The sequence below is a fragment of the Dipteris shenzhenensis genome, chromosome 27, assembly GCF_047967505.1.
Source record: "Dipteris shenzhenensis isolate YYH24624 ecotype China chromosome 27, Dip_SZ_1.0, whole genome shotgun sequence".
NCBI classification, from domain to species: domain Eukaryota; kingdom Viridiplantae; phylum Streptophyta; class Polypodiopsida; order Gleicheniales; family Dipteridaceae; genus Dipteris; species Dipteris shenzhenensis.
Window position 1 is genome coordinate 40,002,882 of NC_141622.1, and position 26,783 is coordinate 40,029,664.

General features: G+C 46.3%; 1 protein-coding gene across 1 annotated transcript in view; it reads right to left on the bottom strand.

The window, feature by feature from the left end:
- Window positions 1-532: 532 nt before the first annotated feature.
- CRY3 (cryptochrome 3) overlaps window positions 533-26,783 on the bottom strand; it is a 45,736-nt gene continuing 19,485 nt past the window's right edge. Inside the window, exons 7-16 of the mRNA XM_087398752.1 lie at window positions 3,622-3,738; window positions 3,481-3,527; window positions 3,313-3,389; window positions 2,936-3,014; window positions 2,765-2,834; window positions 1,873-1,996; window positions 1,460-1,509; window positions 1,116-1,360; window positions 938-982; window positions 533-801 (exon numbers count right to left, since the gene is read on the bottom strand). Coding sequence (XP_087254878.1) covers window positions 1,121-1,360; window positions 1,460-1,509; window positions 1,873-1,996; window positions 2,765-2,834; window positions 2,936-3,014; window positions 3,313-3,389; window positions 3,481-3,527; window positions 3,622-3,738 — 804 coding nt within the window. The 3' untranslated portion in view covers window positions 533-801; window positions 938-982; window positions 1,116-1,120. The remainder of the gene's footprint in view (window positions 802-937; window positions 983-1,115; window positions 1,361-1,459; window positions 1,510-1,872; window positions 1,997-2,764; window positions 2,835-2,935; window positions 3,015-3,312; window positions 3,390-3,480; window positions 3,528-3,621; window positions 3,739-26,783) is intronic.

Sequence of the window (26,783 nt, forward strand, 5' to 3'; positions counted from 1 at the left end):
TAAAAGGCCAAACTTCGATTCCACAAAAGGTTTAAAAACCTCTTTTCAAGTCTATTAACCCTTTTTTTTACCTTACTAATCATTCAATCCTCATCTTCTCCCAGCTTTGAACTTACTTTGCGTATTCTTGGCACCTCATCTCATTCCTACTACTATTCAAATGAGAGCATATCTCACATACAAATCCTCTTGACCTGCACCAGCTTCCCATGCCATTTATTCTCTATGTAGAAGGTGTCATGTAACTTCACACTGTGTTGCAAGGTGATCCCAAGATAAAGCTCAAGCTACATTTACGTTTCAGAATCAACATCCTCGACGTAAAAGGACTTCTCAATATTGTCATGCAACATTGTCTTTTTGGTGATATTTTTTTGTGTTTTAACTGTTAGAGTTCCTAGGATCTCTTTTAGAGTTCTTAGGATCTCTTTTTTGATTTCTTACGCTCACGTGTAAATTGTTTTTACGTGTTAGCGTCCTTAGGATGTTTTATTTTTTGTTTCTTAAGATCTCTTATGTAAATTGCTTTTTTGTTTTTGTATGTTAACTCACTACTGACCATAAATCAAGGGATTAACAAGCACTTAAATTGGGTGCAAAATTTGCTCAGCATCCCAGCTTGTCTACTTTTTTTCCTTGGTTAATGGAGAGCCGTAAGCAACATGGACTATGAAAGCTTTGCACAAAAATCTGGAGATTTGCGTGCAAAGAATTGTCCTTGAGGCTTTTTGAGCTAAGAAAATGCTTCATTGTGATTCAGTCCAGAAAAAGTGTGTACTAGAGTTGTAGATGCCATTCAACCTACATGGAAACCAATCAGTTAGATTAAATTGGCATTTGTAATTCAATGCCTTCTGGACTACAGACAAAAAAGAATGATGAAATGGGAGTATGCGATGTATCCTTGGATCTTGCATAGCGCACCGAAGAGACTTACAAAGGTGTACATGTGGCCAATCAATAGACATCCTTTCCTTGATCTTTGCACGTAGACAAGTATAACCCAGTAACTTCAATTCAGCCTCTTTTTTGAAACTAACCAAAATTTAGAAAATTAGACATTCTCGTCCAACAAATATGACAATAAAAAAGAAAACAATGATAATGTCACATGCCTCCGTCAAAAACGCCTTGAGTAACCACCGCCACCTCTGTGGCCATCTTTCTTGACTTCTATCTTACTTGAGTCAAGTCTGTTCTCTGATCTACTGTTCTGTGCTCGTCCAGCATTTGAGAATTTTAAGGGCACTACTGGCTTTAAGTAAGATTGGCCAGGATTGTGTCTCAGAGATTTGTGAAGCCTTGCAAGTTCTGGAATCCAGTGTGCAACATATTCACCATCTGGATCATAGTTCTGGGCCTGAATTACAACAAGGCAAATATGATATAAGCACAGGAAGCCTCACCTTTGGAACTATTTTAAATTAGAAGGAGACAACCATTAATGTTCATTAAAGACCTGCTTTGGGATGCTGAAATACCGATCTTCCCTTGGATCATTTCCAACCCCTGCATGCATGAAGTATAACATCAATGCCATGGCACAAAGAATGATATCAGATCTGCCCATTCACACTCAGCAAACTGGATACAAGCAGCCATTGCAATATATACAACGATTGAGATTTGACAACAACTCTCTCCCCACTCTTAATGAGCAGGTTGCGGTTTACTACAAACACGAGACAAAGCCTCAAGATGCAGAGTGAGAAAAAATAGTGGCCCAATTTTGTTTGGAAGAATTCAAAACTTGTGACCCTCGTCCTTGCACAATCCTAAATGCTTACTGCAATGCAGATAAATCCTGAAAGAAAATCTCTACTAAAAAGAATCCCCTTATCTTGACAATTCAAGACATTTACTTGCACTCACCAGCACCATATGTCCAATTTCCATAGTTAGAACAAGGATCGTAGTCAAGCAAGCAACTCTCGAACCATTCTGCTCCCATACGCCAGTCTATTCCCATGTCTCTCACCAAAAAGGAGCAGACAATCTGACAAAATCACAATTCATTCGGGAGTTCAACTGAAAATTATGTGCTGAAATCCACAAAATGAGCATGTATGCTAATGAAGTTGCAGAAACTGTATTGTAATGTGCCCTTACATGGAATGCCAGGTCAGCAATAATCAGCACATTCCTAAGCACTACCTTGCTTAAAATGTGCATTCCCCACACAAGAATCCCAAAAAGCCATTATAACGCTGCAAGCATAGGTTCAGCCGAAGAATCTCAGCACAACTGCTTGATCTTGAAGGCATTGATACAATCTGACTACAAACACTGTTATTCTTTTCATAACATGGAATCAGGGATGAAACCCCAGGCATATTTTGAAAATGACCATTACCATTGAAGATTAACGTTGACCTCACAACAGACTCAGCCCACAACTTTCCAATGGAGACCCTTTGTAATAAGGACCTTTAGAACAGGTGATATAAAGAGGAGTACGTGAGCTTTAGTATTCTTGAACTTTTACACACACTTGATGCCAGAATTGACTTCTAGGAGGCAAAGGGAAGACTCACCTAAGACTAAGAAGAGATAGACTTAGCACTGCGATCCCTGATTTTCCACACCTTAACATGACCCAGGTAAAACATATATATGACTTTTTAATTTACTCAAAATAGCTAAAGAAGTAAATTAATTATTTAAGTACCTGCCGCCCCGATTTGACATGAATGCTATAATAATATGCTCATTACTATAGATGACTTTTTATTTCATTCAAAAACTTTGATTCACAATTAAGTACCTGCCGTCCCCGATTTGACATAAATCCTGTAGCCATAAGCTCCTTCATATTTGCATCAATAAGAGGATAGCTGCCAAACATACACACACATTTTATAAGATTCTCACAGACATCCATAACCAGCTTAGATGAAACCCCCCCACCCCCCAAGAAAAGAAGAAGGTAGTTCACCCTGTCCTGCCTGTTCTCCAACTTTCAAAAAGGTCTTTATCCTGGCTCCATCTGATTCCTTTGACCCTTCTTGGACCCTCTATGTTCATGCAATAGTCATGAATGAGAAGTACGTTGATGAAAAAATGCACATGGGAGCAGATGCATAGTGGGAGCAGTGCTTGAAATTAAAACATAAGTAGAAGCCAGTTTCATCATACCAACATCAAGTAATGCATTTTATTTTAATCCATGGCTATGACAAAAAGAATAAAAACGTTCCTATCTTTCATTCAAATAATGTTACCCTCCATATGACATAACCTTGAGTGAACTGAACGCTAAACATCAATATGCATAAATTTCACCATGAAAATAGGATTTTGATAGCTGCTCACCCAATTGAAATATTAAATTTCCATACTTCAGAGACACAAAGCGGAAATAGTCTCTCCAAATAAGCTCAAACAATACCCTGTATGGCAAAATAATGTGGAGCTACATGAGCAGTAAAAGAACAACCATCTAGAATGGTAGACAATCAAAAGGTTCAATTCAGATCTTACCAGTAAGTGGAGTCATTTGAAACCCTCTCTTTCTCATAGCGCTTAACCTGTTCATGTTAAGTGCAGAGTCAAAATTGGATTATTGGCATGCTTTTTTAAGTAATACTACTCTGCATGAATATACAGGAACTAAATATATACCTCCTCATAAATATAACGTGGAGATAGGAAACCTAAAGCGAGCCCTGGAGAGAACTTTGTAGAATAGTCTGCACCCAACATCCCATTTCTAGTCTCCTTGTAGATCCGTAACTTGTCCTACACAAATGAAAAGAGAAGAAGACTTGCACTATTAACTGCATGCTTTCATATCTTAGCCGTTCCCTGCAAAACCATTGTCTATACAAGGACAAGGTAAGGCAATGAAGATCAGAAAAGCCTCAGCCCCAATTCTCCTATATCCCTCACTCAACAGAAAGGAACCATGAGGATCCCATCAGAAACGTGAGTTCTAAAAAGTTCATCATCATTGGGGCCAAACCAAAATGCAAAGCAAGTTTAGTCTTACATTGTCCCGCTACTCCTGCTGCCCTCCTTCCTGCTCCCCTCCTTGCTGCCCCCTCCCTCCCCTCCTTGCTTCTCCTCCCTCCCCTCCCCTCTACCTTCTGCTCCCCCCGCCTCCCCCCCGACTCCCCTCCCTCGCTGCTGCAGCCCCCCCGCGCTGCTGCAGCCCCCCTGCGCGCTGCCGCCTCCCCCCCCGCGTGCAGCCTCTTCCCTCCCCTCCCTCCTACCTGCTGCTCCCCCCGCCTCCTCCCCCAACTCCCCTCCCTCGCTGCAGTAGCCCCCCCCACGCTGCTGCAGCCCCTCCCTGCGCGCTGCCTCCTTCCCCCCGCGCGCAGCCTCTCCGCTCCCCTCCCTCCTACCTGCTGCTCCCCCCGCCTCCTCCCTCCCCTCCTTGCTTCTCCTCCCTCCCCTCCCCCCTACCCCCCGCCTCCCCCCGGCTCCCCTCCCTCGCTGCTGCAGCCCCCCCACGCTGCTGCAGCCTCCCCTTGCGTGCTGCCTCCTCCCCCGCGCGCTGCCTCCTCCCTCCCCTCCCTCCTACCTACTGCTCCCCCCACCCTCCCCCTCCCCCCTCTCTCCTCCACTCCTCTCCTCTTTCCCCCCTCCTCTCCTCTCCCTCCTCCTTGCTGCCCCCCCTATCCCCTTGCTGATTCCTCCTCTGCTCATCCTCTCTCTCCCTCCTTCCTTTCACCCTCTCCCCTCATCTGGAGTACCCTATTCTCCGTTAAGGGTCTCTTGGGCTTCAGGAAAGCGGATGAAGTTTTTTCCTTGCATTTGAATCGGCCTTTCCCACCTTGATTGACGAATGGGTTCCCACTCATTCAATCCATTACCGCCCACACCGGCCGCGAGAACCATCGCTTTCTCAAAAGACGAGCTACAGCAATTGCAAAAGGATTTGGAGCATGAGTGTTCCACGACTCTCTTCGCACGCACTCATGGCTCCCACCCCTCCAGGTCACAAGCTAGAGATTGGATGCTTGCGGCACCTCCCCAGGAGCTGGCCCCCCACCTTAAGGATGTTCGTTTGTTGGGACGAGGTTTCTTTCAGGTGTGCCTAGATTCCCCGGACGTCACGAGAGACCTGCTACAGGCCGAGTTTCTATTTCTAGGCTACAAGAGGATTTTTTTGTTTCCCTTTCAACTGGGCTTTGACCCAGTTGAAGAGGACAAGCAGGGAGTTTCTGTTTTCATCAGGTTCCCTAGTCTCCCCTCAGTTTATCACAGGCTTCTTTCAATTATTGGAGAGAGGTTTGGTGTGGTAGCAGAGATTACCCCTCTTCCTGGCAAGCCCTCTTCGGCTGCTGAGGCGGTCAAGATGAATGGGGTACCCAGGGTTAGGGTCATTGTCCAGGACCCTAATATTTCAGATGACCACATCATGCTACAGCAACCCGATGGGTCCTTCTTCCACCAGAGATTTAAGGTTGCAAGCCGGCAGGACCAGTGCAGGATTTGCAGATCCTCGGGGCACTTCGCCAGAGATTGCCCAAAGAAGAAAAAGAGGCCCAGAAAGCAACCATCTCGTACTAGCTTATGACAGAGAGCAGGAGCAGGACTTACCGCTCCACAGGCACCGCCTCAGACACGGGCTCCCTCCCTCCAAGGGCTACTCGAGTCCCTCCCACACCCTGCACCACCTCTGGCCCACGGTGGGTTCCGGTCGCGGTTAGGCCCTCTACTTCAAATCACACATCCACCGCTTCAGAGTCTATCCCCTTGGAGCCTCGGGAGGAGACTAGTGTTCAAGAGCCTTGTTCGACTCCACCCCAGGATCAGGCTGTACCTTCCTCTGCAGCCCAGGTTGTTGGTACCTCATCCGTAGCACTTCTTGATCAGGACTCAGTACAGGTGCCTCCTTTTGTGGATAGAGGGAAGGGGGTCTTACATTCTATCCCTACTTCGGTAGGAATCCTTCGCACCCCCTCCCCAGGACTGGCTCAGTGGAACTCCTTTTTCGCTCTGAAGAACTTCTCTGACCTCCCAGATGATGATTTTGTACCTTCCACTTTCGGAGAGCCAGTTATCGGCATCCTCTTGAGAGATCTTTCGCTCTCTCACCTATGGACTTTCCTCCCCTTGGACCTCGTGTGTATGGCAAGAGGTCAACTCCGGTGGAGGGTTCTTTTTCCGCCACCAGGTCGGGTAAGGTATTCCAACCCGCTTCCTCCTACCGATGAGGATAGCCAGTTGGAATATGCAGGGATCGGGCGGCATCCCTCATCGCCGTCGCAGACAACTGATCAAGAATCAGCTCCATCCAGGTGTTTCAGGTGGTTCCCTAGACATACTTTTTCTTCAGGAACACAAACTGGATGTCAGAGATTTCTCCAAGTCAGGTAAGCTGCTTTCATGCCGGACTTTTTGGCTTCCTGCCTTGGGAACCAAAGGAGGTACATGCATATCAGTTTCAGATTCTCTTCTCCCTCTGATCATTGGACACGGTACCATTACCCCCTCCAGGGCGCAATGGGTTTTACTTCTGATTGACGGATGTAAGGTTGGTTTCCTCAACCTCTATGCTCCGAACAACAGAGGGGACCGCGTTCTGTTTTGGAAAGAGTTGCTCTCGTGGGCTGACATTGCAGATTCGTGGATTATTGGAGGTGACTTCAACATGGTTGAGGCACCTTCTGATAAGCAAGGAGGCAGAGAAGGTGGTATTCATTCCCTCGAGAGAGCAGCTTGGGATGCCTTCTTGTTCAGGTTCAAAGGCAGAGATGTTTGGTCAGATGATGCATTTCATGTTCAATCTCAGTCACTTTTGTTTTCATGGTCGAACCATAGGGTGTAGAAGCCTATCCATGCCCGGATTGACAGATTTTATGTGGATGACTGGGACAATTCGCATTGCACCTGGTGTTTCCACTTCCAACCATTTTCTGGTAGTTTTGTCCATCTCAAAGCCCCATCTGAGAGGACGGTCTCACAGTATCAAGATCCCCGATGCCTTATACACGGATGAGACCCTCACAGAGGCAGTCTTGGAGATCTAGGTTTCTCACATGCAGGGGGGGTGGCCGGTCCTTCACATGTGGCCACAGCACTTGCCAGTATCAGCGACTTTTATCACTCCGTTGCTAGTGCTCGGCGAGGTGAGGTACTCAAACCGGAGATTGGTATCCGCTGGCAGTTGGCAGCCTTGCAGAGGGAGGAGCAGAAATGACCATCTGATGCTTGGGTACAGGAGCGCCTTGCTACGGCAAGGGCTCACTTACAGACATTGCTTGATCAGAGAGCTGAGTATGCCTTCCATGCACGGGAGTCCTTTTGGATACAGATGGGAGGGAGAGTCAATAAACACTTTTTCTCTACACTTGGTCCGAGACATAATAGAGAGAGTGTCAGGCAGCTTATTAACTCTGACGGCGTTTTGCAGTCTCATCCGAATACCGTCATGCACTTAGCGACAACTTTCTATGCCTCCCTTCTTTCTGCAAATCCTGACACACAGGCCAGAGATGTGGCTAGAGATGAGATTTGGCAGAGTTTACCTGTGTTGGTCACGCCAGAGATGATATGCTCACTTAATGCACACTTTACCAAAACAGAATTCAAGAGTGCTCTCTCCGCCCTTCATAAGGGCAAATGCCCTGGTTCCAATGGTCTTACTCCTTTTTTTACAGCCTTTTGGGATATGATAGGTGATCATATTACTTCAGCCCTACAGGGCATTTGGGACTCGGGTGAGATGCCTGACTCACTGACCGAGGGACTCATACACCTTATCCCGAAAGGTGGCAACAGGAATTTTGTATCCCATTGGAGACCCATCACTCTTTTGGGCTCTCTATACAGAACCCTGGCCAAGGCGATCAGCATCCGGTTGCAGCCCCTTCTTCCAGACCTTATCCATGATACTCAGACAGGCTTTGTGCATGGCAGGAGCATATTCGATAATATATTTTCCTTTTGGAAAGCCACAAAGTGGACTATGCAGAGCGGGCAGAGGCTGGCAATTCTACTCCTGGACTTTGAGAAAGCCTATGACAGAGTAGATTGACAGAGTAGATTGGGGTTTTCTTGAGGGCACTCTTCTACGGTTTGGATTTTCAGATGCATGGATTAGAGGGGTGGCCTCCTCAGCCCACAGCCAGGTTTTAATTGGAGGGGTAAGGGGTGACAAGTTTCAGATTTCCAGATCACTTCGTCAGGGATGCCCTTTAGCCCCCTTCCTCTTTCTCTTGGTGGCAGAAGCTATGAGTATCTTCTTTAGATCTCAGGCTGAGCTTTATGGGTTGAGATTGCCCTTGAGACAGGAGCAGGAGCTTCTTGACTATGAGTTGGCTGATGACACTGCTATTTTTATTGAGGCCTCTTCGCAGTCACTTGATTCTTTCCGGACAGCCTTGGGTATTTTTTGCTCAACTGCAGGGCACACATCAATTGGCATAAATCCTTTGGCTTTTGGATCAGTGATGAGGACACTCCATGCTTGGGAGTTGACATTGGCTTTTCTTGGATTCAGAGGGGTGTTCCTGTCATGTATTTGGGATGCTAGGTAGGATTGGGCATCTCTTCAGCACAGCAGTTTGTCCCAGTATTAGAAAGTATAAGGAAAAAGCTCCTTTTTTGGTGCTCAGCCAAACTCGACCTTGTCTCTAGAGTTGTGGTAGTGAACCAGGTTCTCTTGGCCACCGCCTGGTTTGTGTGTTCTCGCTAGTGCCGGTCTAGATATTGCATCACTCGGCTCATTAGACCAGTCAGGAATTTTCTATGGAGTGGACTTGATGGCACGGCAAATGTTGCAGCGAGGGTGGCCTAGGAGACCATTATTCTCCCTACATGGGAAGGGGGACTTAATATCATTGACCCGGACTTGCAGTGCAGGGCATTGCTTTGTAAGGTGGTGGTGAGGGCACTCATGCCTAATCAGGAACCTTGGAAGGATTTCTTTTTTGGACGCATTCAGGCTTGCACACCTACCTTAGGAGATGATTGGGTGGACAGCCCTCGCTGGATTTTTTCTTCCGCCTCTCTTAGGTCTCCTGCCTCTCCTCTCATAACTGCCATCCTCAAAGCTTGGGGGAGCTTCAGGAACACTCTTCGAAGGGTTCCGCCCTCTACCCTTTAAGAGATTGATAGGCAACCGATCATTTGGAACGATAGTATACTTGATGAGCATGGCAAACCTCTGGGCACTTCCCATTATATGCAGTGGTCTGGATGGGAGAGAGGCCCCACCTACACAGTAGGCACTTGGAAGGCTTTTATCAGGCTACCTGAGGATCAGAGACTACAATCCGTGAGTCACCTCAGAGGGGTAGCACGCAGGATTCAGCAGATAGATGCAGCCATCCCGGTGGAACGGACAGTTGAGGTGCCTTTTACTTCCACCACTTGGATGGGAGCTTTTTCGAGGACAGCAGTTCCTCTACAGGTGATCGATCGCTCTTCGAGGTTTCGGGGAAGATCTTTTGGTCTTTGACGTTGGGGATGGAGGTACACTCTCTAGATCCACGGATGATGATATTCTTCTAGAGGTTGCCTTTCAGCCTGTCAGGATTGCTGGTTTTGTGGACCACGGAGCGGGCTTGCAATGGTACTTAGACCCCAACCCTCTGCTCTTGGCCCTGGGATCCTGGAGGTTGTGGTTATATGGAGGTGCACCTATCAGGTACTTACAGGGGGAGAGGTGCACCTATCAGGTGCTTGCAGTGGGACCCAGGAGAGTAGGAGTGGATAGATCATGGGCACCGAGAGAGGGGGATTCCCTTCTTTCGTTTCACGGTTGATAATGCCAGGAGATTTCAGCTGAGCAGTAGAGGTTAGATTCCCTCCAGAGCCCCCCATTGGGATAGCTTCTTCATCACCGCAAATTTGCGTAGGAATTTCTGGAGGAGGCTCTGGAAATCCCTCAGAAATAAAAAGATCACTCTTTTCTTTTGGCTTTCTATTCATGGAGGGATTGCAGTGAACCTGTGGAGATCACGATTAGGGGCTGATCCCACTTGCCCTCGTTGTCATTTTGCAGAGGAGTCACTGCGACATTGCCTTTGGGACTGCAATCAAGCGAGAATTGCTTGGAAAGGAGTTGCTCGGATACTCAGCATTTTTCATACTTCCCCTTTCTTCATGACTTGGGGCTCGGTCGCATGGTTATCCCTTACTGGGCCCCAGGTGTTAAATGAAGGTGAGCCTTCTTCTTGGGCACTCTCGATCCGCCGACAGGAGATAGAGCCCTGCTCTCTTCAGGATGTACCACATACTCCTTTCAGAGCTTCACATGTTTCAGTGGACACCTCTTGGGAGATTTTGGCTAGCATTTCCTCTTGGCACATTTGGAGAGCCAGATGCACACAGGCCTTGGATGACACCCAGATACACCCATCATAGGTGTTCACTAGTATTTGGAGTGACACGGTTCACACTTTGATAGCCATATGGGCTAGCATGCAGGGCCCTTCACGGGCAGCCTCTTCTAGGAGGACTGTATTTCTTCGAGTTTGGAGGGGTTCTCCCTTTTTCTCGGAGGTTGCTACCGGATTGAGATGGCACTATCAGCCCCAATCCTTTCTCTTTGGCTCTTGAGCTTTTCATGCATTGTATGGTGTATCCCGTATTCCCGTATGGAGCTTGCTCTAACAGTTTTCTTTAATACTTAATAGAAGTCTCTTTTTTGGGAAAAAAAAAAGAAAAAGTGACACATGAATTGATTTTTTGAATTTGATAGGAGAAACTTGATAAAATAGAGAGCCTCTGTGGAGATGCTTATGCCTGGATCCCATTGAGCTCCCTAGGAGGAACCAACGCAGCCTTAGGAGCTCCTCCAGAAAGTGCTGCCACCTAACGGCAAAGTGTTGAGAATGTAATTTGCACAATGTGCGTCAACAATTACTTGCACATAAAGAGTGGTGAAATGGGCATGTCCCAAATGTAAAGGGTGAGTGTGAAGCGACAATTAGAGTTCTCAAGTTGTACATGTCCTTGTAACCTTCATCTTTTTCAATACAGAGTTATTCCTTTTGTATAGAGATCTTGTGTGTGGGAGCTGCCTCTCTCCACTCCTCACACCTCAAGACACTCTCTCAATATGGTATCAAAGCTTATGGTAGGCCCATTCTCTTCTTCCAGACTTGCATTTGTGTGTGTGTGCACGGGCGTGTGTGTGCTTTCAAGCCATAGCAGTCTTCTATTCATGTCCAGCCAGTATTGCTCCTGTAGGTCTCGTTACTATGGAAAATAAGTCCAAAAAAACTCCTCAATTGGAGTTTTGAAGACCGAATTAGCTCAGTTTGAAGGTTTCAGCCCTATGTGGTTAAGGGAGCACGTTTTTGACATTTTTAATCATTTGCCAGTCCAAACTATCATTTCAGTCTGCTACCAGTTTCTTAGAGGACTTCTTCATGTTCCACCCCTTTGCGAGTTGTCCTCAGTCCTTTCAGTGACCTGTGAGGGTTTTACGTTGGCATTTGTGCCAGATTTGTAAGGTTCAAGAGGGGGTTAAGGTATTCTACTCTATTTCATCAGGCAAAGTAGCTAAAATCTTGGCTACCAGAAAATAGCACATTGCCAAAGCATGACTGTGGAGAAGAGATTAGGGAGCTCTTGGACAACATTACAACCTAGCACGCATCCAGAAGGAAAGCGATAGGTCTTGCAAGCCTAAACAAGAGGCCTTCCAAGAGCATAGAATCTCTCAAAGCAATAAGAAGACTCAACTCCAAGTCACCATGGCAACTCAAGTGAAGGCTTTAATAAGATTTGCCATCAACATTAATAGTTGAACTCGGCAGTCGTCGTCGAAGCCTATGTGGCTAGTTGATTAAACCAAAACCTTACGCTAATTCCTTATTAGCTAGTCAAAGACTGGATATAGATATTCAGTGCTGAGAAGAGAGCAATCGAGCTCAAGCAACAACTCACCAAGAGCTTCAAAGATCTCCACAGGTGGAGCAGCGATACGAATGCTTTACAAAGAACACCACGTGAGTATAAATAGCCTAGAACCTAGTAAGGCCGGTGACTTTTCAAGAGCATGCTTAAAAAAGGTTACAGTAAATGTGATGTGGGCAATGAGAAGACCACATAGTGCTACTTGAGCACCATTAGTCACAATAACCAAGAGTAAACCAGCCAAGCAACACTAATAGAGAGAATCTACATGACACAACAAGGTACAAGTGCAAAGGGAGACAACACGCTATAGAAGAAGTTAGTCTACAAGAAAGAAAGAAAGAAAGAAAGTTTATTAAAGTCTTTGGAAGACCGATGGGTCTATGAGACTGTGAAAATCCTGATACAATGAGCTGTGGTAGTGGAGCTACTAAACGAGCGTCCATACCAATGCAAAATGCAAAAACTGCAAAAAATGCAGAATGGCAATACTAAGTCCTAAGTACAACATAGTCATGTCGATGGTCAACTATATATCAATCTCAGCATCATCATCAATATCATCATCATCCCCAGCAACAGCAAGATATCAGGATGGATGAAGCAGTGGAGGCATGAAGTCAGCAATAGAGTGTTGTAGGCCACTCAAAGGTGCGGTCCAGGCACGTCCCCTGGTCGTAGCTCTGCGTCTAACCGGGGCTACTGTGACCCCCGTCGGTCGGGCTCCAACTCTAACCAAGGAGGGGATGTCTCCAAGTGTGATCTGTGTGTCGACCCTCTGTCTGAGCTGTCGGGTCACGGGCTCCGGGTCACGGTCATGTCGAGGCCTCGTCTCGTTGGGGTCCATGTGATCTAGCTGAAAGAACTCCGTGATAGAGCTCTGAGAGGGATCACCCGAGTAAGAAGTCTGCTCCTGTCTTCGTGCTCAAAGTACCCTCTCGCGCTGTCTAAGTGCCTCATGAATGAAACCTATCAAACACCGCTGGTCTGGGTAGGAGAGTAAATGGGATATGATCCCATAACTATCTCTGAAGAGGCAGTGGAAACGTCCTCGGATCTCATAGTACACAGGACACCTGAAGATGAAAAGCTCCTCTGTCTCAACCTCCTGTATGTCACATAGTGTGCATATGCGCCGCTCCCTGGGTAGTTGCTCTGCTCTGCCGCTCTCGATGCGAAGTCTGTGTAAAGAGACCCGGAACTGCCCAAGAGAGATCCTCATCGAGTGGGGTAGGTGAATCTGTGTGTATCCTAGTGGGTCAATGAAACCCTCCGCTGTGATATGTAAGAAGTGATCTCTGTAGAAGCTAAGCTTCACTGGGGGTTCACTCGATTCCAACCAGGTCCGAAAAGTGTGTAGCTGTACTAGATCCTCACGGATAACCTGGTTGACCTCGTGTGATAAGAGGGGAGAGAATGGAGCATCCATGCTATACTGGAAGGGAGGTAGTCTATCCATGTGGAGCCCCAGTTGCTCAAACCATATCTCTGTACGTGCATACCAACTCCTCTGATCTCCTCCTGCTACAAGTGCCATAGAAGAGGATAGAGCTATCCATGGTAGCCTGCTACGCCCCGAGGTATAATCCCCATATTCCCTAACTCGGTACAGATATGTGATGACCTGAAATGTAGCATCTAGCTGTAAAGGGGGTGACCCAAACTCAGCCTGAATGATCTGGTGAGGAACGGATGACTTACCACGAATCATCCGTGATAGCATGAGAACCTGTAGCCGCTCCACACGGGCCCACTCTGTATCCGACAAGTCTGGCTCCCAACAAGGACTGCCGTACATCCCCGCTGGGCGAGCCAAGGAGTCAAAAAGCAACCCCTTGGTGCGTGGATCCTGAAAGTGTGAGCGGAAGCACTGCCTCTCTAGCCTGGCCAATGAGGCATGCCCTCTACTCAAGCGTGCCTACATCGCGGGTCTCATAGTGAAGCTTGGTCCGGAGAAGATAACCCCAAGATAAGTGTATGATGAAACTATCTCAACAGATGACCCCGCAAATGCCAACTGCTCCTGACACATGATGGCTCGAGATGTATTGAAGATCATGACCTTGGTTTTACCCAGGTTGACCTTCAAATCAAGGAGCATCACAATCCTTCAAAGGACTTGAAAGTTCTTTTAACCCTAAGCGAAATCAAGGAAGGTCTTCACTAAGAGACTAAGGTAGATATAAGAAGCACCAAGAACTCAAGCAAGAAGCGTTTGGAGAGGATCTCCTTTTTTTTCTGAGTCTCCCTCAGAGTTGAGGTGGCATTTTCAGCCTCTGCCTTGGATTTTTATTAGCTTCTTTTGAGCTGTTTTTTTTTTCCTCATGCATAGCATGATATATTCCCGCATTTGAGCTTGCTCTTGCGGTTTTCAAGCATACTTAATGAAGTAGTTTTCTTGAAAAAATAAGAAGCAAGAAGATCATAGCAACAAACAAACTTGAACAAAAGCTTCAGCATTACATTCGAAGAGCTTAGGCACCACATAGAGGCCCTGTAAGGTGACGTAAAGATCATATGAAGTGCTATAGACGCAAGTGAAGAAACGAGACGCACAAGAAGGCGAGTCTGCAAAAGTAGTGGACACTTTTTTTTTTCCAAAAAGATTACTTCATTAAGTATGAATGAAAACTGCAAGAACAAGCTCTAATGCGAGAGTACATCATGCCATGCATGAGAAAAAAAGCCAGCTCAAAAAGAGCTAACAAAAATCCAAGGTGGAGGCTGAAAGTGTCACCTAAACCCCGAAGGAGACTCAAAGAAGAAAGGAGATCCTCTCCAAACTCTGAAAAAAGTACCTCTCCTGCTGGCTGTGGCTGCTCTGAGGGATCCCTACATGCTCGCCCAAATGGCCACCAATGTGTGTATAGTATCAATCCATATACTGGTCATAGACTAGGAAGGATGAACCTAGGAACCCTCCATCACCTCCGTACATCTGGCCCTCCAAATATGCCAAGCTGTAATGCTAGCCAGAATCTCCCATGATGTGTCCACCAAGGCATGAGCAGATCTGCACGGAGTGAAGGGAACATCCTGGAGAGAACAAGACTCCACAGAGTGTCGTCGTATAACAAAGGCTGAGTCTCAAGTCATGTCCCTCGAAAAACATCAGAGGGTCAGTAAGAGATAACCATGCCACTGATCCCCAAGTCATGAAGAAGGGTGCTCTATGAAATATGCTAAAAATCCTAGCTGTTTTAACACCCTTCCAGATCATCCTCACCTGTCTGCACTCCCAGAGGCAATTTTGAACTGACTCAACTGCTGCATGGCATCTAGGACAAGTAGGGTCAGCCCCAAATCTGAATCTCCACAGGTTCACTGCAATCCCTCCATGCATAGAAAGCCAAAAGAAGAGATTGGTCTTTCTATTCCTGAGGGATTTCTAGAGCCGCCTCCAAAAAAATTTCTGCACCTTTGCATAAAACTGAAAACTATCCCAATGAGGAGCTCTAGAGGGCCTCCAACCTCTACTGCTAAGCTGAAATCTCTTGGCATTTCTGATTGTGTAACGAAAGAAGGGGATGCTCTTCTCTCAATGCCCTTCATCAATCCATTCCCACTCCCTTGGATCCCACTGCAAGAACCTAATGGGGGAACCACCATATAAACAGAGTCTCCAAGATCCAATTGCCAAGAGGACAGAGTCAAGATCAAGATACCACTGTGAGTCCTTGCCCCACTCCATGTAACCTACAACCTAACAAGCTAGAAGGCAACCTCCAAAACAATATCATCTGAAGATCTAAGAAGTCTGCCTCCTGACTGAACATCAAAGACAAGGGTCTCGTCAAGTGCATCCTGCAAGGCAATAACCTATAAAGGAATGCCCGTCCCCATAAAAGCTCCCAACTAAGTGGACTTTGTGATAGGCATGTCATCTGTATCTATCCACTCTGCTGGTATGGCTGCATCTATCTGCTGCATCCTGACTGCACTCCCTCTAAGGTGGCCAATTGATAAGAGTCTCTGATCCTCTGGAAGCTTCCTAAAAGCCTTCCAGGCACCTAATGTGGTGTTGGGGCAAAGGCACATTGCCACCCCTTTAAAGTTATGACACCTATGACTGTCTTAAGTCATAGGGTGAAAAACCTAATCCTAATAAAACCTATGAGTTTGTGGTGTGGCTCAACACTTTTTGACGCACCCACACATTTTGTGTCTCTCTCTCTCTGTCTCCATTGTTCCACTCCCCTACTCTTTCCCTCTCAACTGGTATCAGAGCCTTTACCTCTCCCTCTCCACTTCGCTCTACCCCTCCCTCTTCCCCTCCCTCTCCCCTCGGATCTCGTGCCCTCATCGGCTAGCAGGGCGGCAGCGCGAGCAGATCGGGGCAGCGCCAGCGCACGGGGTAGCGCCAGTGAGCGGGGCAACGAAAGCTTGCAGGGCAAGCAGCCAGTGCAGGAGCGGCTGCTGCTAGCTGCGCGGGCTCAGCCAGTTTGCGCACCGCACAACACCGGCCGCGCGCAGCCAGCGCGACCAGCGCGCAACACAGGCTGCGTGCAGCCCTTCGTACGGATAGGTACGCCCGTCCGTACCGACTGTACGGACGCCGTACAGGCGGCCGTACCGTACGGACGCTGCGTCAAGGAGGTACAGGTTGGATTTTTTTTTTGGGATTTGTGCCCTCGCAGGTACCCTGCGCAGGTACAGCAGGTACCCTGCGCAGGTTTTTTTTGGGGAAGAAGGAAAAGAGAGAGCACTCTGCTCTTCATTCCCGGTTGTTCAGATCTCAAAACTGTGTGGTTGAGGTACAGCAAGTACCCTCGTATCCCTCGTGCTTAAGGTGACTAGTGCCACAGTGTGTGGTGGTTGCACAGTTATTTTGTTTCGGGAAGGTCAAATGCCTTGATTTTGCAGAGGGCTTTTATGCTTTTGCTGAGTGCAAATCTCAGCTTTCGGGTGACAATTTCAAAGGGCTTTTGCCTGGAAGTTTATGCAGTGTATGCCTTGAGGCAGTGTGGAGCCAGGGTACCCACATTGGTCTTGTTTCCGCAGTGTATTCAGTGACATTTCTTGCAGGTCACATTCTGTGTACGACACTTTGAAAAATCTCAGTTGAGCCACGCTTGGCCAGGGCGCATCGAGTTTACTCGGTCCCTAACTGTCCATCGTTGACAGTGCTCAAAAGATTCTCTTCAGTGTTTGTACGTTGGGATCTGTGTTGTCACTGTGTACACAGGGCCGTTTATGCATTACATTGTCAGGTGAAAGTGCCAGGAGAGCGCTGTATTTTGTATGCTACCTCAGTGTTGAGGTGTTTTTCACTTGGTACAGGTGTCAAATCAAGGGGCTTTTGTCCAGATTTTGCTTGTGAGCACTTGCGTTACTGTTTGAGAACTTCAGATGCCTTTTATCCCCTTGGCAGAAGGGTGATTGCTTGGGATTTGTCCCATTCCTTGTTGCAGGTTTGTGACAGGCTGAGGTGTTTGGAGCCTTTTTCAGTGGACAAAACAGTGTATGACAAGTGGTTTATGCATATCAAATCAGTGCAATACCTCATCTGAGGTGGGAGAAGTGTCCAGGACAGCAGTGTTTTGTGCTTCGTCAGCTGATGATGCACTGATAAAGCACTTGTGGAACAGCTGCAGCATTCTGAAGTTACTGTTTTATGCCTATTTGAGCACGGTACAGTGTGTCAGAAGGTACAGTGACTGGAGGGAAAATTTTCTGTTTTGCTGCAGATTTTTTGACAGTAAAAACAGCACTATTGTGAGTGCTCCTGGCTCTTGATAGAGCAGGTTTTCTGAGAAATCAGAATTTTATTTAGTCATTTTGTGACTTACAGGGAGTCAAGTACTTTCCTTTTCTGATATGGCATCAGGGGGAAGTGAATCTTCAATTCTGAACATAAAGAAATTGGAAGGGGCACACAATTATGCATTATGGGTGGAACAGTGTTTGAATGTACTTCTGCTAAAGAAGATTTCTAAGCCCATAAGGGTGAAGGGTGTCAAGCCATCTGGGATGTCAGATGATGAGTGGGAGGAGCTTGATTTGTCCGCTAGGGCTGCTATCATGCTTACTCTCAGTGATTCTCTTGTGTTCAATGTTCAGGCTAAAAAGACCTCTTATGGCCTATGGCAGAGGCTAGAAGAGTTGTATGCCCAAAAGAGTTCAGCTAGTAAGGTTTATTGGTTGAAGAAGCTTGTCGATCTTCGCATGAAGGAAGGTACAGCTATGACCTCACACTTGAGTGAGTTCATTGCCATCTTTACACAGCTGATTGCACAGGGGTTGAACCTTTATGAGGAGTTCAAGGCTACTTTCTTGTTGTGTACCCTCCCTGAGAGTTGGGACACTTTCAAGACCACCCTGTCTAATTCAAATGTCACTCTTATGTATGCTGATGTGGAGAGCTCTCTCCTTATGGAGGAGATGAGCAGGAAGAATAATATGGGCAGCAAGTCTTCCAATGCTTTGCAGGTACAGGAAAGAGGTAGGACTCAGCAGAAGGGGAGATCTGCTGGAAAGTCCAAATCCCGCAGTCAGTCCCGTGGCAAAAAGGATATTGAATGCTTTTACTGTGGCAAGAAGGGACATGTGAAGTCTAAGTGCTTCAAGTTTATACGGGATCAGAAAGCCAAGAAGGCTGAGACAAAGGATGCAGGCAATGGAAGCAAAGGCAAAGGCAAGGCCAAGGCAGATGACTTGGATGCAGTGAATGTTGCAGCAGAGGACAGTGAAAGTGACAGACATGATGTTTTATGCTCTTCTGCTGTAATTGCACATACATTGGTTATTGATGGCCATGACATGCACACCTGGCTCTTGGATTCAGGTGCTTCTTTTCATGTTACTCCTCATAGGGAGTGGTTTACATCCTACACAGGTACTCATGGAGTTGTTCACCTTGGGAACAACTATGCATGTCAGATTGCAGGGATTGTCAGTATACAGATAGTATTCCCTGATGGACGCACATTTATGCTTGATGGTGTTCGCCATGTGCCGCAAATCAAGAAAAATCTGATTAGCACTGGCTTGTTGGATGACAGTGGTTACCACACCACATTTGGGGATTCCAAATGGGTGATTACTGATGGCCAGGTTGTAGTGGCTGAGGGTTATAAGAGTGATACCTTGTACCCTCTTTATGTTTCCAGTGTAGGTAATCATGTTGTTGCCATAACCGAGCTGCCAAAGGTTTCATTGTGGCATAGCCGGTTGGGACACATGTCCGTTAAAGAAATGCAAGAACTGTCACGTTTGGGTTATCTGCCGTCCCTTTCATTTTCAGATTTGCCTACTTGTGATCATTGCATATTTGGCAAGCATTCTATGACTCCTCATAAGAGGAGAACTCCCCAAAATAGAGCACCACTTGATCTAGTGCACACTGATTTGTGTGAGATGCCACAGCTATCACTAGGGGGTGCAAAGTATTTCATGACTTTTATTGATGATGCCACACGCAAAGTGTGGGTCTATTTCTTGAAGCATAAAAGCGATGCTTTAGATGCTTTCAAGAAGTTTGTCGCTCAGGTTGAGAATCGGACAGGTCGCAGGCTGAAATGCCTCAGATCCGATAATGGGGGTGAGTATGTGTCACATGCTTTTGTACAGTTTTGCGAAGCTAAGGGCATTAAACAGGAACTCACAGCCCCTCATAATGCATCTCAAAATGGTGTGAGTGAGCGGATGAATCGACTATTCAGGAGAAGGTTCGATGTATGTTGTCTTATGCTGCATTGCCCCATGGCTTTTGGGCAGAAGCCGTGCAAACAGCAGTTCACATAATTAACAGGTCGCCGAACAAGGCTTTGGAGTTGAAAGTGCCAGAGGAGGTGTGGTCTGGCAAGCCACCTTCATATAAGCACTTACGTGTGTTTGGCTGCGAGTGCTTTGCTCATGTACGCAAAGAACTGCGCACCAAACTGGAGCCAAAGTCTTTCAGATGCATCTTCATGGGTTATGGTGACGAAGGTGAAATGGGGTACAGGTTATGGGATCCCGTCAAACGGAAGATTATACGCAGCAATGATGTCATCTTTAAAGAGGATAGTGTACACAAAGAACCCGTGCAACCTGTGGAATACAGGAGGGTTGTTTATGATGATGTCGGACAGCAAAGAATGCCCATTAATATGCAACAGCAGGCTGCTGTAGATAACCCTGTTCAAGAGGGTGTACAGGCTGAAAATCAGCCAGACAATTTTGCCAATGATGCACCACTGGATATGCCAGCAAATGGGGCTGTAGAACAGCCAAATATGGTGGTACAGCCACCCGTCATGCATGACGAACAGGCTAGACAGCAGCCTAATCCGGAACATTTTGTTAGGAGGAGCACCCGTGTAAAACGGCCTCCTGACAGGTTTGTTCCAGGAGCCAATAATGTGGCTGATTTTATCATGCTGAAGAACAGAGAAAAGGAAGTGGGAGAAAGCCATGCAGTCAGAAATGGACTCCCTACTTCAAAATGATACATGGGACTTGGTGCAGCTACCTGCAGGCAGAAAGGTTTTGCCATGCAAATGGGTTTACAAAGTCAAAGTGGATTCAAATGCTTTACCGAGGTATAAGGCCAGATTGGTTGCCAAGGGATTTAAGCAGGAGAAGGGCATTGACTTTGATGAGATCTTTTCCCCTGTAGTCAAGATGACTACTTTGAGAGCAGTGTTAGCTCTTGTTGCTCATGAGGACATGGATTTATGTCAGATGGATGTGAAGACTGCTTTTCTTCACGGAGATCTCCATGATGAGATCTACATGAGTCAGCTAGAGGGATATGCTGTTAGAGGGAAAGAGCAGCTTGTGTGTAAGCTCAAGAGGAGCTTGTATGGACTCAAGCAGGCGCCAAGAGAATGGTACAAGAAGTTTGATGCCTTCATGCAGTCCCAAGGGTATCATAGGTGTGAGACCGATCACTGCTTGTACACCAAACGGGCAAAGGATGGCAGTTTGATGCTCCTCATTCTATATGTGGATGACATGCTGATTGCCAGCAAATCTCAGCTGGAGATTAGTGCTTTGAAGAAACAACTGCATAAGTCTTTTGATATGAAAGACTTGGGTGATGCAAATCATATTCTTGGTATGCGGATTATCCGTGACAGGTCCAAGGGACTTTTGTTTCTGTCACAGAAGGAGTACATTGATAAAGTACTGCAGAGGTTTAAAATGGAGGGGGGGAAGTCTATTAGTACCCCGTTGCCTCCACATTTAAAACTCAGCAGTAAGGACAGCCCCAGATCAGATGATGATAAGGCTGAAATGGCCAAGGTTCCGTATGCATCTGCAGTTGGTTCTTTGATGTATGCCATGGTTGCCACTCGTCCGGATATTGCTTTTGCGGTGGGAGTCATCAGCAAGTATATGGCAAATCCAGGCAAGCGGCACTGGGAAGCAGTGAAAGGTGTCTTGAGGTATCTCAAGGGTACCAAAGACTTGTGCATATGCTATGGTAGGCAGGATGCATTGGTGCATGGTTTTACAGATTCAGACTATGCAAGGAATGCAGATAACCGGAAGTCTACTACCGGTTATATTTTCACATTTGCAGGAGGTGCTATATCATGGGTGTCTCGGTTGCAGAAATGCGTTGCACTGTCAACCACTGAAGCTGAATATGTTGCAGCCACTGAGGCTTGCAAGGAAGCAATATGGCTTACTCGCCTGGTGGGAAGTTTGGGCATTACAGGAGATATGCCAGTTTTGCATTGTGATAGTCAGAGTGCTATCATGTTGGCAAAGAATCCGGTCTTTCATCAGAAGACCAAGCACATAGATGTGAAATACCATTTCATCAGGAAGGTACTGGAAGACAAGCGACTTGAGCTTGTGAAGGTGCATACTGATGATAATCCAGCAGATTTGCTCACTAAGAGCTTGCCTACAGAGCGGTTTGCACATTGCCGCCACATCATGGAATTAGGATGAGACCATTCTTATTTTATGGTCTTGTATACAGTAACTGTATATTGCTGTAATTTTTATTCTTTTCTCCCTTTTAGGCACATTGGCCTTTAGGTAAGAGGTTGTTGGGGTAAAGGCACATTGCCACCCCTTTAAAGTTATGACACCTATGACTGTCTTAAGACAGTCATAGGGTGAAAAACCTAATCCTAATAAAACCTATGAGTTTGTGGTGTGGCTCAACACTTTTCGACACACCCACACATTTTGTGTCTCTCTCTCTTTGTCTCCATTGTTCCACTCCCCTACTCTTTCCCTCTCATGTGGAAGTAGGTCTCCTCTCCCATCTAGACCACTGCATAAAATGTGACACTCCTAGTGATCTGTCATTCTCATCCAATATTAGAGTCATTCCACATGACTGGCTACTTGTCTATTTCTTCGCGAGAGGAGGGTGGAAGTACCTCCCTTGATGCCCAAGGCGGGTGACCAAAAAGTATGGCCAGAGAGAAGCTTACCTGACTTTGCACAATCCTTGACATCCAATTTGTGTTCCTGAATCATGAGAATATCAATTGGGCCCCCCATAACACTTGGATGAAGTTGGTTACGAATCAGCTGCCTACGGCGGCAGTGAGGTACACCTCCGAGGCCCTGAACGTTCCAACTGACAATTCTCATCGACAAGAGAAAAAGGCCGGATGAAATATCTTACCCGACCTGGTAGCAGAGATATCCCTCTCCTGGGAAAAATTCCTCCTATCAAGAGGAGGGAAGCCAACTAGGGAAAGCACTCCCACACCTGCAGAAGGGGAAGCTCTATCCACGATGATCTGAACAACCTGCTTCCCAAAGGTAGAGGGTACAAAGTCCTCTAACTCAAACTCTGCCAGAACTACAAAAGAATTCTTGAAAGATGCTTCTGATGCAGGTGTGCGGAGGATCCTTGCGGATGGTCAAGAACCGACGACGGAGAAGAACATAATCCTTTTAGATTCCGTCGAAATCATAAAGATTCCGATGTGTCTCCTACAGACACGTGGCTTGAGTGCACCGGAATCATAAAGATTCCGGTTTGTCTCTTAGAGACACGTGGCTCGAGTGCCACCTCATCTTATCTGCCACGTGGCAAATAAGCACTTACCTTGGTTAGCTGACAACTAACCCCAGGCTTAGCTGGTGGTCAGAGTTTAGCCACATGGCAATCTCTCTTATCGTACCATGTCAGTAGACACATAATCAGTGCCATGTCACCCTGTCAACTCATCAACCACGTCATCACTGCCACATCAACTACCACATCATTTGCCACATCATCACTGACACATCAGTTGCCACATCATCTACCACGTCACTTGTGCCACATCATCTACCATGTCAGCATTGCCACATCATCTGCTGACATCATCATCTGTGCCACCTCAGCTGTCCAGTCGGCACTGACCTCTGCAGGCACACATAGTGCTCCACAGTCACTTCATGTGACCACCCCTACCACCTCAGCACAGGGCTCCACTGGCACACCTCTTGCTAGGCACAGTGCCACATCATCACTACATGTGACCCACAGTGACACATCATCATGAATGGATATCGATGTCTTCTTACAATCCTCAGAAGAAATAACTACGCAAATCTCCGACAAGTGTCCCTATTGTCATCAACCAAAATGTTTTCTAATAACAAATGATACATCCACGGTTGAAGCACTCAACATTCAAAAGAATTTTGACATAACCTTCCATATTTGAAGCAATCTTTGTAGATGAATGTGGGAATAAGCCTTGTGGCACCGATGCAACTACTTTGATCATCACATGCTCAAGTAGACTATTTCAATGAGCACTAAAGAAAATTTGCAAAAGAAATATATATTATAAGATTTATCAAAAGGAAAAAAATGCATGAGCAAAGGATGGGTAACTCTCTAACAAAGAGCAGTTCAAATATCTGTAACAAGAAGCACCTCAGATATGGGTAAGCCCTCTACAATGAGGAATGACAGGTTTAAAAGCCTCTTTCACAAAGCACTGCAAACAAAGAAGGGGAAACATGGCTGGATGAAATGCCAATTCAAAAGCCAGGAAATTCTGAAAAGTTAATGCAATCTGTAGCAAATGATTAAATGATATCAGCAAATAAAATCAAAGAAATTAGAGAAAATGAACAACAAGAAATTCATGATATGGGATTGCATGACAAACTCCAAAGTTTCCAAGTTCTTGAGTTTGTAGAATCGTTTTGCTGATGTAACTTCTCCCCATGGGGGGCAGAGGGGGCTTATCAAGAACACCCCACGCACATACAGTCAGGGAGAGTGGTTCAGGCCGTCTCGAGTAGGCCAGACAGAGAGTGGAGGAGGTACCCTTTTTCTCCTACATGCCCAAATAGGACGGCGACTGCAGATGGAGGCATCATCTTATACACCTTCGAGAGAGACATTGGGCAGTACAGCAGGTAACCCAGGAGGGTCGCTCTTGCTTATGGACGTGGCTTTGGTCCAGCCTTCGACTAGAGAAGACATCGTACTTCTTCTGGTTGACAGCTCAAGGTGGCTTACCCATAGGCCCTTGGCTAGAGCACATGTAAGAGGATGGGCACTGTCATTGCTGTTTGGATGGTGTCATAGACACAATCCCGCACTATCTTTGGAGCTACCAAAGCGCCTATAGGATCTGGCTAAAATCTCTCCGGATTGTGGCCCGAATGCATAATATCCACCGAGGCTTCACTTGGGGCATGATGGCTTGGTTCATACAGGATGGTCAAGCCTTCCACATCGATGAGGTCTCTCTAGCTTATAGGATACACCGACAAAGCATACATCGGATTGAGCTGCATGAGGCGATTCCTCCAACTTGACACTCGGCTCCAGAGGATGGTGTGTGGGAGATAGTGGCCAGCACCACGGCATGGAACATCTGAGTTGGCCCTTCAGCCTAGGTTTGGGAGGATATCGTGTTCCACTGGCAACATCTTTGACTACTATTTGGCAAGATATCATCTATACTCCACATGTCAACGTGGGAGCGTACTGTTTGGAAGCCGCAACTTCATGGAGGCTTTGTTTATTTTCTTAATGATATGGAAAGGCCCAAAACTTCTGAAGGAGAACTTGGGGCATCGCTTGCCCACCCGTTTATTCCTTTGCTTAATAATCCTTAAATAAACCCAATCACCCTCTTTATAGTTGACATCTCAACAAGATTTGTTGGCTTGGAGGGTGTTCGTTGCTTATGCTTTGGCGAGGCGGTCTTTAACTGACTCCGTAATCCCTACCATGAATTCTGTAGTTTTATTAGTTTCAAGAGACGGGGAGATTATCCTAGTGAGGAGTGAAGAAAACTCTTGCCAAAAGCTACTTTATACGGTATACGACCAATGATCAATGAATATGTATGGTTAGTAAGGCAAGTACGAGTTGAGGCTACTGCTCCCACATTGATTGCGTGCGCATCATGACAATCAGATTTTAGCATACCGAATACCAATTGGTTATATATTTTTGATTACCCGTCAATCTGCAGATGAAATGCACTAGACATTTGGAGCTTGCTGCCGAAGTTTTCAAGAGGTGAATTCGGAATCCCTAGCTGTGGTAATGGTCCGTGGCAATCCTCCAATCGTATACCAATACCTGATAAAGTGGGCTACATCTTTACGCTAGCCGTCTGTTTACAAAGAATAAGCATACAAAATTTGCCAAAGCAATCAACAATGGTTAGACACTAAGTGTTTCGCATACTGAAGATGCCGGAAGGGGTCCCACAAAATCCATCCTAAAAAGGACCTCCTGGGATCAGTGAGGGCTGAAGCAAGCTTCTTGTCTTTTGATGGGACACTTTTACTTTTTCGCAAATTTGACATCTCTGCACATAACTATGCACATTCTTCTGCATTTTTAGCCAGTAAAAGTACCAATTCTAGTTTCTCCATTGTGCTATTGATGCCTCTACGGCCAGTTGTGAGGGCATCATGGGCATCAGAGAGGAGCCTACAGCTTGTCTTTAAGCACACATAGTCAATGCTTGTAAAATAATCACTCATCTTTGATTGAGTAATGGCCGGGAGCGAGAGTTGTGGCAAACTAATACTGCGTGCCAAACTCCACTGAATCCGTGTAATGTGTCTTCATAGAATGAAGGTCTTTCCCTTGAATATCGAGCACAACGGCCCCTTAACCTATCTAAATGGATGCTTTCCTACTTATAGCATTGGCGATGGGGTTATTCTTTCCAAGGACACATTCGATCATGTTCCCAGATTGTTGGAATATTTGACTCCATCGGGATTGCCGATCACTCCACTGGGAGCTGGGCATTGTCTAAAAGCCATTTCAAGACTTGACGATCTGTTTTGAAAGTGAAAGTCCGTCGATAGAGGAATGGCTTTCTGTGCTTCAGTGCCTAAATCACTCCAAGTGATTCTCTGTCATAGATAGAGTAATTCTTGCGCTTTCTACTAATAGTAAGCCACAGGCCTATCTTCCTATTGTAAAATAGCCCCAATGGCCACATTGCTTGCATCTGTGATGACCAAGAATGGATCATCCCAAGATGCTATTTTCATAAATGGAGCTATAGTGTCTATAAATCGTGAAAGGCCTATAAGCTACGCCGATAATGGAAATCTTTTGCCTACATGTCTTAACCCCTTTTCATAGATCTATTAAGGGTGTTGAAGTGGTGAAGAATCCAAGCATGTGAGAACTGTAGGCCTGACAAATCCCTACAAAAGATCAGATCGTCTGAGCCGCCGTGGGGACAGCCTAGCTTGTGATTGCCTGAATCTTTTTGGGGTTCAAGCGGATACCACTGCGCTGATGATGTAGCCCAGAAATTGGATTTCCATCAGCCCGAACTTTGCATTCAGCTAGAGCTGATTGTTGCGCAAAAGCTGGAGGGCTTTTTGTGCATCCCTTACCTACTGCTCCGCTGTGGCTGAGAAGATCAAGATATCATCTAAAAAGATGAACAGGCACACTCCTATATGACTAGTAAACACCTGCGACGTCATTTTACTGAACGTTGGTGGTGCATTTTTAGGACCGAATGACATGACTACGAACTCATAATAAGCTCGCTCTATCATGAACGTCGTCGTTG